The sequence below is a fragment of the Vanacampus margaritifer genome, chromosome 15 (genome assembly GCF_051991255.1).
Source record: "Vanacampus margaritifer isolate UIUO_Vmar chromosome 15, RoL_Vmar_1.0, whole genome shotgun sequence".
Lineage (NCBI taxonomy): Eukaryota > Metazoa > Chordata > Actinopteri > Syngnathiformes > Syngnathidae > Vanacampus > Vanacampus margaritifer.
This window is the reverse complement of record NC_135446.1, coordinates 11,003,156-11,020,290: the sequence shown is the minus strand read 5'-3', so window position 1 is coordinate 11,020,290 and position 17,135 is coordinate 11,003,156. Positions and strand designations below refer to the sequence as shown.

Genomic DNA, 17,135 nt, shown 5'->3' with positions numbered 1-17,135 from the left:
TTTACATTTCCTGTGGATATTTTCATCTGCATTTTTATTAATTTTTTATTTTTTAGATGACTCCACTAATGTCAACAAAAAATTGCCTGTTTTCACCCTTATTGACTGGCTATTGATACCAAGAACTTGCATACTACAGGAAGCCACCATGCAGTTAGAAATAAACATTGATTCAGGGCAGAATAATACTAAATAAAATATTCTTGAGTCTCCAAATTTCCATCATGATATCGTTGGCGTAATTAGTTACATACACCAAACTTCAAACTTCAGAGATTTACTGTATTAACTCATTCACTGCCATTGATGGCTATAGATTTCTATTAGTTTAACATTTTTTTCTACTTTTGTTAACAAGCATTTTTTATTTTTATTGTACATTTAGAACAGATATAAAATGTGTGATTAGTTGTGAGTTAACTAGTGAAGTCATGCGATTAATTACGATGAAAAATTTTAATCACCGAATTTTTTAGTATTTTTAAGTCTCGTCAGGCGATTCAATTTTTTTATTGTAATTAATCGCATGACTTCAATAGTTAACTCACGATTAATCACACATTTTATATCTGTTCTAAATGTACAATAATAATTATTTGTCTAGGCTTTCACTCTTATTAACAAAAGTGGGAAAAAATGTTAAACTAATAGAAATAGTTCTAATGAATTTTTTACGTCTATAGCCGTCAATGGCAGTGAATGAGTTAAAATAGTCACCAAACTCATAATATGCACATTGTTACATAAATGTGTATATTTACTATGATTGAAATGAAACGGAAATTTTATCAATGTATTATTTTATAATAATATATATATATATATATATATATAATACAATTTATAATATTAATTTAATTAATGACCCGCCAGTTTTTTATAATAAAAAAAAAGAAAAGAAGTTAGAGTAAAAACTAAATTGTATCCACTTTTTTGCTCAAAATAATCTTATTCCATTGAACCAACATGTTTTTTTTTTTAATAGGAATATGTGAAGGCTAAATTGGACAAGGGACATGAGAATAGAATTATTCATTTGAATAAGTTCACCATGGGGCCAGAGCATTCATTCCGTTTTCAAAGCAATGTGTGAAAGAATATTTTTCTTTCCATTTTATTTTTTTACACGCAACGGCAAGCAGGACCACCCCCAAGCATCTGTCCATGGCTCACTTGCGCTCATCCTTCCATTTGTGTGACGGCAATGGACCCTTTCACCATGGCCGTTATGACATTTAATTTCAGTCATCACAGGTATAATTGATAACATTAATTACATCCCTGTTTCTTTTTAGATAGGCCAGTGCGTGCGGGGTGTGCATATTGGATCAATTGAATGGCTGCCGACTAGATTGTGAGCCATAATTAAATAACCATTATTGAAAAGCCTGTAGCAACAATATTAGCTCTTGGATGAATTATTTTGTGAAATATAATGTTTCCTCTGAAGAGAAAGTAATCACATGTGGTAAGCTAACATGTTTTTTGCCTCTGGAAATGTGTTTGAAATTTGAGCACTGCCGTCATGAATCTGCATGTAAAAGGGTGACAATACTCCCCCAAAGTACGGTAGAAGAAAATCCATTCGGCGATGATGCTAGCTGACATCTATGTTCCTAAAATGTCAAAATATTTTTTCCTATTGGGAATCTTGTCATAACTAAAATAAGTCTGTCAACTGTCAAAAGCATTGCCACCATAAAGCCTTTATTGGCACTACAGGTGTTTTTGTTTTGTTAACATTTTTCCACTTATTTTTCTGAGCAGCCAGGACAGAGGCATGGGACGGCTTTTAACTCTTTGACTGCCAGACGTTTTCAGAAACGGGATGTCGCCAGTGCCAGCCGATTTAAGCATTTTGACTGATCTTTCAAGGTCCACAGAAAATGTTGTGTTTGGACTATGGAAACACAAATGAAAGATTGAACTATGGAAACACAAATGAAAGATTGAACTCTCATCTTTCATCAGAAAAAAAAAGTTTGTTTCTACCTTATTCCGTTCTTCAGTAATCAACAATAGAAAATGGTTAGTTTCACCGAAATGCTCCGTTTTGAAACAAAAAGCGGAGAAAAAGAGATTTTTGTGAAACAATGTTATTTCATGCACTCTAGTGAATTCTACACTTCTTTTTGTCCATGAATGATGCCACAAACACCTAAATAGTGCTTTACTTCTGTAATACACCACCTCCAACAATGAAAAAGTGTTTTTGGATTGCAAAATACGTTTATTTCCATTCAACAGTGTAACAATTTGACAAAACAATTTCGCAAACTATTTACAAATGTGTGCAACTGTCGTACTATTTACAATTATGTGGATGTTTCAAATACAGTTTTTCTTTTTGTAACACTGCCGTGCAAGGAGACGGAGCAGGATTTGCACAACAGATACGTTTCACTTCGATTGTCAGTTTCGCGTGCAGACGTTACACTTTCTTGACGGCCTTTTTTCCGGGGAATAGCAAGTAGCAGACTGTACCCACTCCTCTGATGAATATGCATTGGACTCGGGGCACTCTTCGTCGTCCGATTGAACGTCCACCTGAGCGTGCTCGGTTGTGCTCCGCGTTTTCCGGTGTTAGCATCGCTAGCCCGTGAACCTTTATGACGTCGTCATAGCCGCCGCGTCAAGCGCTTCCAACTTCAGCGTCAACCTCGGAGTCCCCATCACCATCATCATCATCGATGATGATCATCATCGTCATCAATGTGCTCTTTAGCGTTGATCGATGCTTTTCGTCTTTGAAAAAAACTGCTCGAGCTGAGCCGCTTCCAACTGGTCGCCATGTTCTCTTCCCTTCCCCAGCCATTGTCCCCTCTAGCTCCGCCTCACGTCTTCTACTGACTACCCAATCTTGTCAAAAGAGAGTCATTGCTGCCATCTAGGGGCCAAAAATAGTCATTAGGCTAACTAGATCTGCTTGAAACTTTCACCACAGCTGCCCAAGGCTTTCCTCCACCCGTTTAAAAAAAAATAATAATTGGATGACGTCTTTTAACGTCATTGGCGGCCCTCCGTAGGTTTTTACTTGGCGTCTTTTAACGTCCATGGCAGTGAAAGATTTAAGGTTTATTTTTCCTGGTAGGTCGACTCCACAAGCTGTGGTGGTTGTACTGGAATCGCTTTGCTCATTTCTTAGGTTATGAATAAATTTGTCTTTATTTAAAAAGCTTTTTATTGCTGGCTGAGCTGTAGACACGTTGATTTTTATTTGATTTTAATGTATTTTTTTTTGCCATTACTTTTGGGATTTTTCCAATATATAGAAATGCAGATGAATGGTCTTGGCTGCCCACAAGACATTTGCCAGGTGCATCTTATGAAAAAGCCACGCCCAATCTTTAGGCACCACAGATGAATGTTCATTGAATCTTTCTTCTGTAGGGTTAGGCCTACCAAAATCCATTGTACCAATTAATGTGGATGCAACTGAACCCAAATTGGGTTTTGGGTCTCCAGAAGAAGGCTTAGCCACCTTCAGTTACCGACTGCTTTTATATCTTGCAGCCGCAGGAGACTATAAATCACTGGGGGGGGGAACAAAAAAAATTCCATTATCAACAACAAACAAGCCAGCCGGCCAGGGAATTTCATTCCGCTGATTCATTTAAAGTGGATACATAGAGAAAAAAATGTCAACTTTCAAATGGAGTTTATTAGCATATTCCCTGGTGGTGTGCTCAGGACCACCATTATTTATTTAACAGCCTGAAACAAATGGGGACCAAGGCCCCAACCGATGAAATGACGGATGGATTCATACCATAGCTTTTCCAACACAGATCAATGTAGTCAGCTTCGACTTCCTTGCTGTTCTGTAATATGTGCATCTCTCCAGAGCTTTGTACCCAGGTGAGACATCAGAATGGAGAGACCTATTGTATTCTTTTAATAAACCGCAACCTGAGCCTGTCACTTCCCTCAGGGGGGCTTCCGTTTCAAAGATATACGGGAGCGAGAAGTTCATCCCTCAAAAAGCATCGTCTATGACTATTCGGAGCTGCTCACTTCAATTTGCCAATTTCAAAGAGAAGGGTGAGGAATTGCTGCTGATTTGGATTGGAAACACACTGGGTGGTCTTACCAAACAGGAGAGGAAAAGATGAATGGGAAGCATCTGCATTTCTTGCATTCCGTTGTCACATCTATACTTGGATCAATGTTGTTTTTGAAGTAAAGGAAAATTCTCATCATATGAGTTTCTTGCACAGTGGCATTAACCTGTATATGCTTGCCTGCAACGTGGCAAACGCAGAAGCACTGAATATAGTCGGTCACGAGGCATTTCGCGTAACTCTAATAAAGCTGTCGTTTTACTGGCAGCTAGCGCTGTCACTATCGAATATTTTTAGAATTGATTAATTTATCAATGATTTAATTGACTAATCAGATTCATTTTAATTTTGCATTAAAGTTTATTAAAATAACATTTTTTTCCCTAATTACTTTATTTTAATTTTGATTATTTTGTTTATTACCAGTGATTGGTGTTTATTTCGTATTTCGTATTTGTATAGTGATAATTAAATATAATAAAAAATATATATATAAAATTTAAAAAAAGGGTGGGTGGGATTGATTGTTGATTGATGTTTTATTTGGACTAAACACAGAAGATAATCAGTCTTCTTTAATCAAGGACTACAGAAACCAGTGAACAAATACTGTTGATATCCTGAAATCAGAGGGTTTGGACAATAAAAAAAAAGGCTCCAAACGATTACTCGATAATTAATTTGATAATCGATTACTTGTCAATTAATTAATTTTGACAGCTCCACTGGCAGCGCACGGCAAGCTTTTGAGCATCGCACATCTAGCGATATCCCGCAACAGAAAAACATATCGGGTTTTGAGGCTCTACAGACAGTCTAGGGTATTTATTATTATTCTATATTATTATTTGAGGGGCTGTTACCAGTCCTATAGGTGCATCAAATTAGCTTGGCCTGGTTGGTGCTCACTCACACTAGGCCTATCTAGCGATGGAAAATGGATGGATGGATGATTTGCTATCTGCAATTAATGTTTTACTATTTTGTTTTTGGTTTTATATCATCCATCCATTTTCTTAACCGCTTATCTTCACAAGGGTCTTTTATAACAAAAATAAGAAAAAAAAGGCTATATTGGATAATGTAATTGAAGTTCCTTCTGCTGCTCTGACCTCCACAGTGAAGCCCCTCCCCCTGTCACCGTTGGAGACCCAGTCGTCCACGCCCGCCGGAGGAGTTGTCGAGCGACTAGCGTTGGAGTCGCGGGTGCGGGCGGTAGAGGAGGAGAACCGGGCGCTGCGCCGCGAGCTCAGCCGGCCACCCAGGAGCCCCTCGTCTCGCCTTCCGTATGGCGGTCACCATGGCAACCAAAGCAGAGCCCATTCAGAGGAGGGCACCGGTGATAATGAAGGCCAGAAAGCTGCTGCAGTGGGGAACAGCTCAGACTGTGTCCAGCAGCCAGTCGTGGATAAGTGCGAGGTGAGGCATTTCCACTTAGTGCTAGGAGAATTTGAAGTGGGGAGTTTTGAGATGTGGTTTAGATTTTCGCTTCTCTCATTAGTCTAATCTTTGATGTCGGGGAAACGGATCAGACAGGCTGGTATCATTTGAGGGGTGCGGCATTGCCATGCTGTGATCTGATAGTGCTCCTGCAGCGGCGCAGCACATTTTAGCTTTAGTGGGAGGATGACCAGAATGAAGATAGTGTATCTCGGCACTAGCTCAATAAAAACTCCAAAGAGTTCGGGGAGTCAAACTGAAAAAAAAAATGCGTCCAAAGGCTTTTTGTTTTTGCAACTTGACACACATTTCGGGAAAGGCTTTGGTAGGGCTGTCCCGTGACGTTTATATTTGAAATATAACGCATCGGTGTGTAGTATTTCCTTGTACTTATTTACAGAACCACAGACAAAACCCACTGATGTGACCGTGCCATTTTTTTTAACTGTCCAATGAAAGCATGGTGAAGAGTGTGGTATTGTGCGAGTGGCACACATGCTACAGCTAGCATTAGCGCTAACCCTAGTGGCAAGACTAAATTGTCTCAGGAACAACTGAAAGAGAACAACAGGTTAATATACTGTAGATTGAAATAATTATTTTTGTAATTACACTTTGTTAAAAGCAGCACTAATGTCTTTGTGTCTGCAGTAGTTTGAATATAGATATATATTTTTTTCAAATTGACTAATGTGAGATGGCCCAATGGTGGAAGGAGGTGCTTTTGGATTCCAGGTTCACCCTGCTGCTCTATTTATTTTGTTTTCCAAAAAGGAAAAAAAAAACAACAGTAATTTCTGGACTACAAGCGGCTACTTTTTTCACTTTCATTCGACCCTGCGGCTAATGCAAAGGTGCGGCTTATCCATCAGATCACAATAGAGTGCGCTATAAAGGAAGCGCTAGCGCGTCAGGCAAAGCAAAACAAACCAAGTGAGCCCAAATACAGAACGAGAGCGAGACAATTTGCGCCCTCATTACGGCAAAGAAAGTAGCGGGAACCCGGTGCGGTAACATTAAAACACCTGCGGCTTACAGTCGGGTGCGGCTTATATGTGTAACGAACTCGAGTATTCTCCAAATTTAGCTGGCGCGGCTTATAATCAGGTGTAGTCCAGAAATGACAAGCAAGCTCACCAAAAATGTCAAAATGAAATAAATGAAAAGCTTCTGCTTGTACTACTACCTGTACTTTCAAACCTATTAAGAATGAAATGAAAAATCTATGTTATAAATGATATAGGGGTGGGGGTTTGTTCCCAGTCCTGCTACTTGCGTCTCCTCTAATATATATATAATTTATTTATTTTTTATTAAATATTCTTGAAATCTACTTGGGTGTTGGCCAGTTTACTTGGGTGCCCCGCCCAAGTATTAACATGGTGTGGGAATTGTTAGGGAAAGCAGTGCATTTCATGTTGTGAACTTTTAAAATAAAAGCATCCTGAGAAATAATCTGTAATTAATCGATAACAGCAGGCTGAATACATCTTGCTACCTTTTTTGTCCTTGTATGAAATTACTCTTTGATTCACTGCTCAGCAGACATTTACAAACTTAAGCATACATATTATGCGGTAAATGTTCCTATGAAAGCACACGTTGTAGAAGATAATAACCGTGTATAATGAAAATGAGAAGCAGCAAAATAAATTATTTCAAGGCGTCTTTAGCTTTTGCCAACCAAAGGTTAACAGCTGATTATTTTCAAGGCGTCGCACATTTTGTGCTTTCGCACTTGTGGGTGTATGTTGTGTCCTTAGATGGTGCGATCACGGCAGCCTACTTTAACACACCGCAGCTTGTCACTAATGTGTAGTTTTTCTCTTTTTTTGGGGGGCGGGGGGGGGGGGCACAGAGTTCCTTTTTTTTTGGGGAGAGCTCAGTTTTGTTCATTCGGTAATTTTACCGATTTGACATGTCATCATCATTGCTCTTTTTGAAAAAAAAAAAAAAGAGTTCCTTTCTAAAACAAACATAGACACAACACAACATACAGAAAAGGCAGAATTCCTTTTGGGCTGCAAGTAAGAAAATTGAAAGAAAGCAATCCGAGTACGGCACCCGTCCAGCAGTGCTTGCAAACGACCCCTTGCTCACTTGGAGGGTTAGCCAGGCTGCCCTGACCCTTGAGGAGAGATTACAGTGGAATCTCTGAGGGTGGAAAAGAAAATGCATCTTGAGTTTTGACATGTCAAGATGTCATTTGGAGCTAAAATTGGAGCCCTTTTTCCCAGGGCAGTGAGCGAGGAATCGTGCAAAAATAAGCTCAAGCTAGTGACTCTTCTGCCACCACTCTACTAAATGTAAAATACTTCAGAGCAGGTAGGACTAATGTTATACCCGTATCGTGGGCAATCAACCATTTATTTAGCTTGCGTAAATGGCAGAAAACCTTCAGTGTGGCTCTGCAGCAGCGTTGAGAATAATAGTGTTTAAAAAGTGAATAAAGCTCAAATCCTTACAACAGCTTTCCATTTCCATATGCACAAAGGCATCGGGAACTCGAAGTCAAGCTAGGAGGGGAAAAAAAGTATCATTTGTGTTATTCCTTTACGGAAGCTGACGTGAAATAAATATAAACATTCCAACCCGGCCCCAAAAAAATAGCACAATGACACGCTTTCAAGTTGTGGCAAAGGGATCACACAGGAAAAGACAAAGGACACGGAGAGCAACATTAAGATGAAGCCGCACGCACCGACAAGGAGATTACTCCGAAACTCCCGCAAAAGTGATGGTGAAAGGTTGATTTTTAGACTGTCAATGATATCCACTGACACATTTGATGCAGATTTCACACAAACGCTGTTAACCCACTCTGAAATTTCCACACGTCAAATCTTACTTAGCATAAACGACATTTTGTGATTCTCCGGCTGATTAAAAAGTCGAGACAAATCCTCTTGCTGTCTGGCTGTCACGATGACAGATGGACCAAACACAAACCTACAAGCGTCGGAGCAAGACCCATCCACCCGTATAATGTAGATCTGACCCTGTACCGTTCTCAGGGGTTGATGGACAGTGAAGATTATTACCGTCCAAACCGTTCACCGCTAAGCGAAAAGCGATTTGAGCATGTTCATGAACACCGTCTGTCGGCACATGATGACAAAGAATTGAGTCGATCTTGGTTTCATCATATCATCGAACCTGAAGCAATCTTGCCACGAACACGACGGGCTTATGGCACACAGCCTCCTATCCCCAAGACAACGTTGCATTATTAACCCACATATTGCTACTTTGGCTGGGGAACACTTTAGGAAAAGTGCTGTCCGCAATCACATTTCATCACATCTATATGTACAAGTAGATTGTAATGAGATGAGTGTTGGTTTTATGGTTGTTGACCCGATTAAAAATTAGGATTATATCTTGGGCTGCTGCTACACAACATATGGATACAATTTCAATGTTAAAGGTCTTCGCCTTTGATTTTACATTGAGCAGCTAAGATTTATGATGCCCAACAGGGTTTTGTTGTAAAATGAACTATACCAATTCTTGCTTTTTGAGTGGTTGATACATTTCTCACCAAATATTGCACGAGCCATTGATTTACACTCACTTATGGATGCTTAAAATGTAGGGGTGTCAGGCGATTAAAGTTTTTAATCGTAATTAATCGCATGACTTCACTAGTTAACTCGCAAATTTTATAAACAATAATAATAATAAAATATTATATCTATAAGTTTTCATACTCTTGTTAACATAAAAATGGGGGAAATGTTAAACGAATAGAAATACGGCTGCATCTTTTAGTCAATGATACAGTAATTTCATAATTCATAAAACTGAGTTAAAATTCAAAAGATGTGCTTGTACTGTAAAAAAAAAAAAAGTTTGCTATTGATTTGTGTTGAGGTAATTTTTCTGCCACTAGATGGCATCATTGCATTTATAAGACGTTTATGACAGCTCAGTGCATTTTTCTCTCCATATTAAGAGCTGTATACTCTTTAACATAAAGTAACTTGTGAAATTCTGCACATTTTAAAAAATTGTAAAATACAAATTGACCCCAGTCTCCACGCATATATGCATTATTATAATTATTATTTTTTTTCTACTACTAAATTTTGACGTGGACGTGCCTGCTTCGTTGCCACTGGAATTCTCCCAGGACAGGCTTTCCAAGTAAGGGGCGGTCATTAACCGCGTGCTAATAAAAAAATTGTGACGTTAAAGGAGCCTTAAATTAACGCACTAATTTTGTTTCACTTAAAATCTATTCTGTTTTCCTTGTTTCCACAGACCATCCATGTTGCCATCGTGTGCGCAGGTTACAACGCCAGCCGGGATGTGGTGACGCTGGTTAAATCTGTCCTTTTTCACAGGTAAGCTCTTCACACTATCTCTGTTTTTAACGGAAATTGATTAGTTATTGATTCATTCTTGAAGCAATTGGGGAAAACTGGAGTGCAGTCCTTGGCAGAGGCAGTCATGATTCTCTGACAACATGTTTGTGGTATAAAGAACAACAACATACAGTTAATTCCAGCTGTGGTCACTTGGACATCTCCAGCATTATTCTGCTCAATTAGACATTGGTAACAGAAGTTCAGGACCTTCAGATATCCTACCACATAAAATATTTCCAAAGTAGCATTTGATCAGTTAATTCAGAGCAATGCCGTCACTCACTTTCATTGCATGTGTCTGCAAAATTGAAGGTAGCGATCAGAGGTAGCAAATCCAAGTGCAGAAATTGAAAACCCTGCCACAGTTTGGCTTTAGCCCCAGGTGCTAGCTAGCTAGCTCCTATGGTGCTCGTTTACCTGAGGACCATGGGGAAATTGTATCGCTGCCAGAGGTGGCAAATCCAGGTCCAGAAAGTAAAAACCCTGCCACAGTTTGGCTTTAGCCCTGATGCTAGCTAGTTTGCTCCGTAGCAGGTAAACAAGCAACAGGAGCTAGCTAGGGTGCTAGCTAGCTAGCACCTGAAAGTAAAGACTAAGGGGTGTTAGAAAAATCGATTCGGCAATATATCGCGATATGCGGCCGAATTGATTTTTAAAGATCACATTTTTATGGGAATATTCAACAAAATGTCTTCCTTAGGGTTAGGATTAACACATTAAGCATGGAAGAATGTTATATTAATGGAACATTAAGCCTTAATATTTAATTTCAGTGCTGTTCAAACATGAAACAGACTGCAACCCGTTTGTTAAATGCAGTGGCTCAGTTATAAGCCTTAATTTTCAGATAAATAAATACATTTTCATATAAATCTTACAGTGTATATGTACAAGTTTACTGATTAGTATTTTCTAAATTAGAGTTTTAAAAAAAATCGCAACAATGAATTTATAGATTTGTATCGGGATTAATCGAATCGAATCGTGATACGAAATGAATCACCAGGTACTAGGCAACACCCCTAGGAAAACCCTGCCGCAGTTTGGCTTTATCTGCTAGGGAGCTAGCTAGCTAGCATCATGAGTTTTTACTTTCAAGTGCCAGCTAGCTCCCTAGCTAGCTCCCATGGTACTCGTTTACCTGCTAGGGAGCTAGCTAGCACCTGAAGGGTAAAAGCCCTGCCAGAGTTTGGCTTTAGACCCTGATGCTAGCTAGCGAGCTCCCTAGCAGATAAAGCCAAACTGTGGCAGGGTTTTTACTTTCTGGACCTGGATTTGCCACCTCTGGTAGCGATACAATTTCTCCGTGGTCCATGGGATGCAGTAAAAGCACTTCACACCGCACTTAACACTGCGCAGTGCGCTATCAACGAACCTGTTCTTTGTAGAAATGCTGGCGTTGTCAATTCACAACATTGTGGCACATTCAATATGAGAGAATAGAGAATAATGTCGTGTTCACACTGGGATGGAAGAGAAACTGCTCCCTTCTCGGCCTAAAGTACACTTCTAATTGGCTTCGTGAAACTTGAGATCATGGTCTGCCATTAGAATCCTGCTCCTTATGAGAAGCAGAGCCAGGACTTTCTGTTGAAATAGCGACAAATACTGTACATGTTTTATGGCCTACTTTACGTCCAAACTAAACCATTAGTTTGGCACCAGGCTACTTCCTGCTCGGACACTTTGCAACCAGCACCAAATATGGACAAGCTTATGACATGCTGCCGTCCAAGTGCGGCGTATAAGTGCCTTAATGCTTCTTAGGTATGCACGTACAGTAGGGTTCTGAAGTAATGGATGATAGAGTATCTTAGTTTTCGGTTCATTGAATTTCTATTCACAATTAATGGATCAGCGTGCACTTACTGCCGGATGGAGTGCATTATGGTCCACCTCTCAGGGGTTGTTTTAGTGCGAAGATGGCCACTCAGGTGTGGCTAAAATACAGAGAGGTTGACTAGGCAGGGTTAAGGAGGGGGGGCTCTTCTGTGCACATTTTAGTAATTGGGTCGAGCACTTCTCATAATTGGAGCAAATGTCCTCAGTATTTCCTTCCATTAGGCTTTTGATTAATTCACTCCGGTAAGCTAACAGTTGCTAGAACCGTGCTTGGTGGGCTGTTGTAACGTGAAATAATCACAAGTGTGAGTTATATAAACAGTGAGCGAGCGGGGTTGAGCGAGTCTTCCAAACAACCATAAAAGTTTGTTCCAACCCATGAGCCCGTTTCCCTTACTGTCTTAACAGCAGGGGAGAGAAAGTGCTTGTTTTATGACGTTCAGCTGCCTGACTAAAGGTGCTCTTTGTACATTGACTTAACCGAGGCAAGGTCACACTCACGACAGATTGTTATTGATGCGCAGCTTTGGACGCGTTGATATGATTTAGACCTTAAAAAGGGTACGCTGACTTGAAGCTAATGGGAGATGACTTTGGCAGGACAAACAGAACTATTCTGCGCTCAAAGCAGATGATGAGTTTGGATTTAGACAGGAGTGACCTTTTTTTTTTTCTTTTTTTTTTTTAAGCTACGGAGCGGTCACCAATAGCGCGGCTAATATTCCAACACCCCGAGGCAATGTTGAATCAAATGAGGGCTTTAAATGTTGACTCACTGTTGTTTTGCCACTGAGTGACAAGCATGAGATCAGACAGCAGCTGGCGAGATCAGCCATGTTGGCTTGTCCTCTGTTAGTGGCGAACACTGAATGGATCGGATGAGATGGGCCATTGATTGCCAAACACCGCGGGACCCCGCGATGATAGGACCTGCAGCATTTAGCAAATAGTCTCTCCTGCCCTACTGCCGCCGTCGTAGTCAATATCGGATGAAATATTGCTACCCCGTTGAAGATTAGAATCATTTCCCTTATTAGGTTCTTCGTTTATTTCTTGTCAACGACATTTCTGATTTGGTTTGTCGCTGAGCTCAAATGATACTTTACAATGCCTGCCTCATCTTCAATGAAACCCTTCAAAGTGATTCAAATGGGTGCACTAAGAGGAGAGATGTTGGTCAATATTGGTTTGACTCATTGTTCTCTAATGTCACAGTCTTAATGATTTAATGGGCCATCTTTCAGTGTTGCTTACTGCACTCGTTTGATTTGCTTAAAGGGGGCGAACAAAATTGACTTTTTCATTGCTTGTATACAAATAGTTGGGTCTCTGGGCTGTCTACCCACCCATAAAGTGTGAAATTAAACAACCTTGCGAGTCTTTATCTGGCTTTTCCTGAAAATGTAAGTGACCCCTTCTGGAGAGTTTCTTTGCCAGTTACTTGCAGAGAGATTTTATAGCGACGGTGTGGCACCCATGGGCAGTTCAGAATTTTTGTGTTTTGTGCTCAAGGTGGTGTTCAGGAAGCAACCAGTCACATCCACCATCTGTCCTGGTCCATAACTGCTCTCTTGCCTTATTCGGCCCATGGCTCGTATCAAACCGTGTCCTTCCATTCCCAAAGTCCGACTTGCACCGAGCCTCTAGTGCCCGCCATTCCAATGCCAATTCTAAATGGGGTTAAGGTCTAGAGGCAAATCTCTGTCTAAAAATGGTACCTCGTGCTTCCTGACACCTTCATTTGTGCTCAAGTGAGATCCCAAAACTGTCCCACAGTGGTTTGTTTGCTCCACATTCCAGACTGAAATCTTTGTGGTCATTGATAAGTGGTTTTCTTAAGACTAGACAATTGTATCTATCTCAATCTACTGGGCACTTACTACCATATTTCATGGTTTAAATAATGAGATGGGCCATTTTAGCCCTAGTTTATGGCAACCAGGTCTTGCCTTATGCTTTTCAATAAAGAACCAAAATTTATTGTCAGCTGAAACATGTAGATCATTTTAAAGATCAGCCAATGGAAAGTTATTACACATGTGCAGGCAGTGATCATTCAACAAACTATTAGATTACTTAATTACCCTCAACATATTTTTTTTACTGCATTTTAGATAACATTTCTAAATTGTAGGGGCCGACCGATATGTATTGTTTGAGGCCGATGCTGATACCGATTTTTGGCAGAAAAATAAATATTGAAAGAGTCTCTCTTCCTGTGCGGTTTGGCCTCTTGGGGGCAGTGTGGTGCCGTGCATCCATGGCGTACACACTTAAAGTGAGTACAGTAGAAATTTGTGATTCTATTACAATAATTCGTTTTTCACACATTGGAAAGAATTTATGCCTCTGCATAGTGTTATCTTACCTGTGTGTACGTATTCCCACAAGATTTGTGTGTGAAGATTTGTTGTTTGAAAGAAAAAAACTCTCCCGACGTTGATGCTAAAATCCTGTTAGCATTTGAATGGGATCCTCCCTTCACATTTAGCATTAGCGCAAGGCTAGCAATGTTTTTAAACAGCTTAAAGGACGCTTAGGGATAACAGAATAACCAGAATAACATATGTTACATACTTGCTAGTTGCTAATGCTACGCAAGAAAAAATGGTGCATTCAGGCTACTTTCGCAGCATCGAAAACTTCGACTTTCTTCGATAAACTTTTAAGGGGAAAATAATTGGCCATTTGGCCCAATTGGCTGATTGTTTTGGCCAAAGCCAATAATCGGCCGATTATAATAGTGTGAAGAATGAGCGGTTAAAAAAATGGATGGATGATTGTTAATGCTTTGAGTTACTGTAAGTCGATGCTTGTCGATTCACTCGTAGCTGGGAAATGAATCAGTGCTTCATGGACAGCATCGTGAAAGACGCGACCCTGATTATCAGGATGGGCTTGACACATTCACTTTTTTTGTCCACAAGCATTCAGTAAAATGAAGGATGTTATTTGTCCAAAGGATGTCGGGGCATTATTTGCACTGCCCACTCGTATGGATCTCTCTTGTGCAGCTCGCAGACTCCGAGAGTGACACATTGATTGCCAAAGTCATTCAGCCTATGTTGTCCTGTGGCGCTCACTTCCCCTGTTAAGTTTGTCTAATTCTTGACCTGATTTAGATTCCCGAATACCTTCTGTGTGCGTACACCCTCCTCGACACGCACGCACGCAAGCCGGTGTTTGGTGAAATGCATTTAGCAGCATAAATCCCTTTAAGCTGTCTCATCTAATTTCAAAGGAGTCCCAGGATAAAAGATGCCGTTCCTCCTGGGTCAGACTTTATTGTCTCTTCTGTATAAGCCTTGGCCGTCCTGTCTGATGAATCATCTCCTTCATGGCGTTGTGTCTCCCCGAGGCCGCGACGCACGCTCCGTCCAAACGATATTTAGATTAGCAAAAACAATCTCCGCTAATGGTCGACATAGTTGCTTGCTCCAGAGGTTTCATGCATATCACGCGCTCTTCATCAGCAGATGCAGTTTAAGATGAGGAAGACTGCTTAGACAGTCAAGTGTACTTGTTCAGGCGTTCAGGTTAGTTAGTCAGTTGATTCGATTGACCTAGGGGGTTTCTCTCCCAATGCTCCCTTGTTTTTAACCTTGTTGGTGGTACTCACCAGTTTGCTATGTGAATTCACCGAACCCTTCTTTATTGGAGAATAAAATATGATTTTTTTTTCTCAAAAGACATAAGTATAGGGTTTACTGGTGAACAAAATGAACAGGAAGAGTAGCCTTTTCCTCGAATCTGGCTCTCTTCACCTTAAATTCAGAAACTGTTGTGTTCTTATATTCCGCTTCTCTATACTGCTTTAGGATTTGTTCCTTTAATTTAGCTATATAGCTAATTGTGCTGGACTGGAATTGCTTAACCTAGCATTGCAAATCATACAGTTAGGACGCTGACTCCCAACACTCAACTCAACTCTATAGAGCACTTTAAAACAACCACTAGTGTGTTCTTAAGTTGGAACAGCAGGCACAATGAAAACAGCAGAGGCCGCAGAATTGAACCCTGTGGAACACCGTACTGTTATACATGTCAATTCATATCACACATATTCGTCCAACCGCTTAATTTTTTTGCTCGACATAATTAGCATGAAGGGATTACAATAATAAAGGGATCGCACGACATACCGTCACAACTGTCACAAGTCGACGACTAAGCGCACTAAATTCCCTGCAGCACAGATAGGCCAGGCAATGTAGCGTGATCACCTGCAGCCAATGAAGGCCTTTCGGGGTGTATCATCAAGAATCAATTGAGTCGGGTGTGTCATGACCTTCGCCCGAACCCCTGCGACTGACTCACCAAACCCCCGGGGTTCAATCGAATCACTGGTTTAACCTGTTTCATTTCTGAAAATGTATCTCTGATCAGAATTGTGCCCAATTGTAACATGAAATAGTTGTGCAGCACATTTAAACTACAACCAACCAACATGTTGAGACATGCTGTAAACGAGTTCCTTGTGCAGTGTTGAGAATGATCTTATGCTTGCCAGCTTTAGCCAGACTTAAACACTTAAACACTCATCTTGACATGAATTGTACTGTTAGGGCTGCAACCATAAACTCATTTGCTCCCGAAAACATATAAAAACATTCTATTTTAAATATTGCCATGGTCCCAAAAACCTATTTGTTTTTTTAAAGTTTTTTTTTTATGCTAGAGCATAGCGAAGGCTTTGATGCAGACTCTGACCGGAAGAGGTGGCTTAAAGCAATGGTAGTTATTACAAAAAACGTCCAGCAGGTGGCAGCAGAGTATAAGAGATCAACCAGGGCCATGTTGTGTGTTTTAAACAGATTTGTGATTAATAATGAAACTTAGCTATATTCTAATGCTAATTGCTGCAAAACTGAAACAAATACAAATATACTTTTTTCCCTGAAGAAGAGACTCTAATCTTTCTTTTGGTAGGCTACATGTTTTTATAGCAATGGAACACGATATTCTGTGGGCCTTGCAAAATCAGTCAAAATCCAGTAAAACAGCCGGGAGCGAAGGGGCTTGCTTCTGTGAAAATGGCTGGGAGTGAATGAGTTGAATAATTTGATTATTTATAAAATAAATAAATAAATCAAAGCTGTTACAGGGATCATTTTTCCACAGAGACTGATGTTACTGCAGCCACACGTAAGTCTGGCTAAAGCTAAAGTATGCAGTTTCTATGTCTACAATCGCCGACACAAAGGAGTGTAGTGTATGCTAGCCAAAATGTGGAAAGGCAATCTTCTCATGGTCAGCACATGAGACAAGATTTGCCAATTAGTACATTCATCGTTATACATTTCATTAGTAAGTTGTGGAAACTAATTACAGTACGTACAGTGATGAGTATTTCCTCAAATAGTGGGCACTACATGCCTGGCACCATGTTTTTTTTTTTCCACTTAAACGGCATTATTGCTTT

At 40.2% G+C, this 17,135-nt stretch overlaps 1 protein-coding gene across 1 annotated transcript in view; it reads left to right on the top strand.

The window, feature by feature from the left end:
• Positions 1 to 17,135, top strand: part of large1 (LARGE xylosyl- and glucuronyltransferase 1) — an 83,849-nt gene that overhangs the window by 34,856 nt on the left and 31,858 nt on the right. Inside the window, exons 3-4 of the mRNA XM_077544931.1 lie at positions 5,182 to 5,480; positions 9,765 to 9,847. Coding sequence (XP_077401057.1) covers positions 5,182 to 5,480; positions 9,765 to 9,847 — 382 coding nt within the window. The remainder of the gene's footprint in view (positions 1 to 5,181; positions 5,481 to 9,764; positions 9,848 to 17,135) is intronic.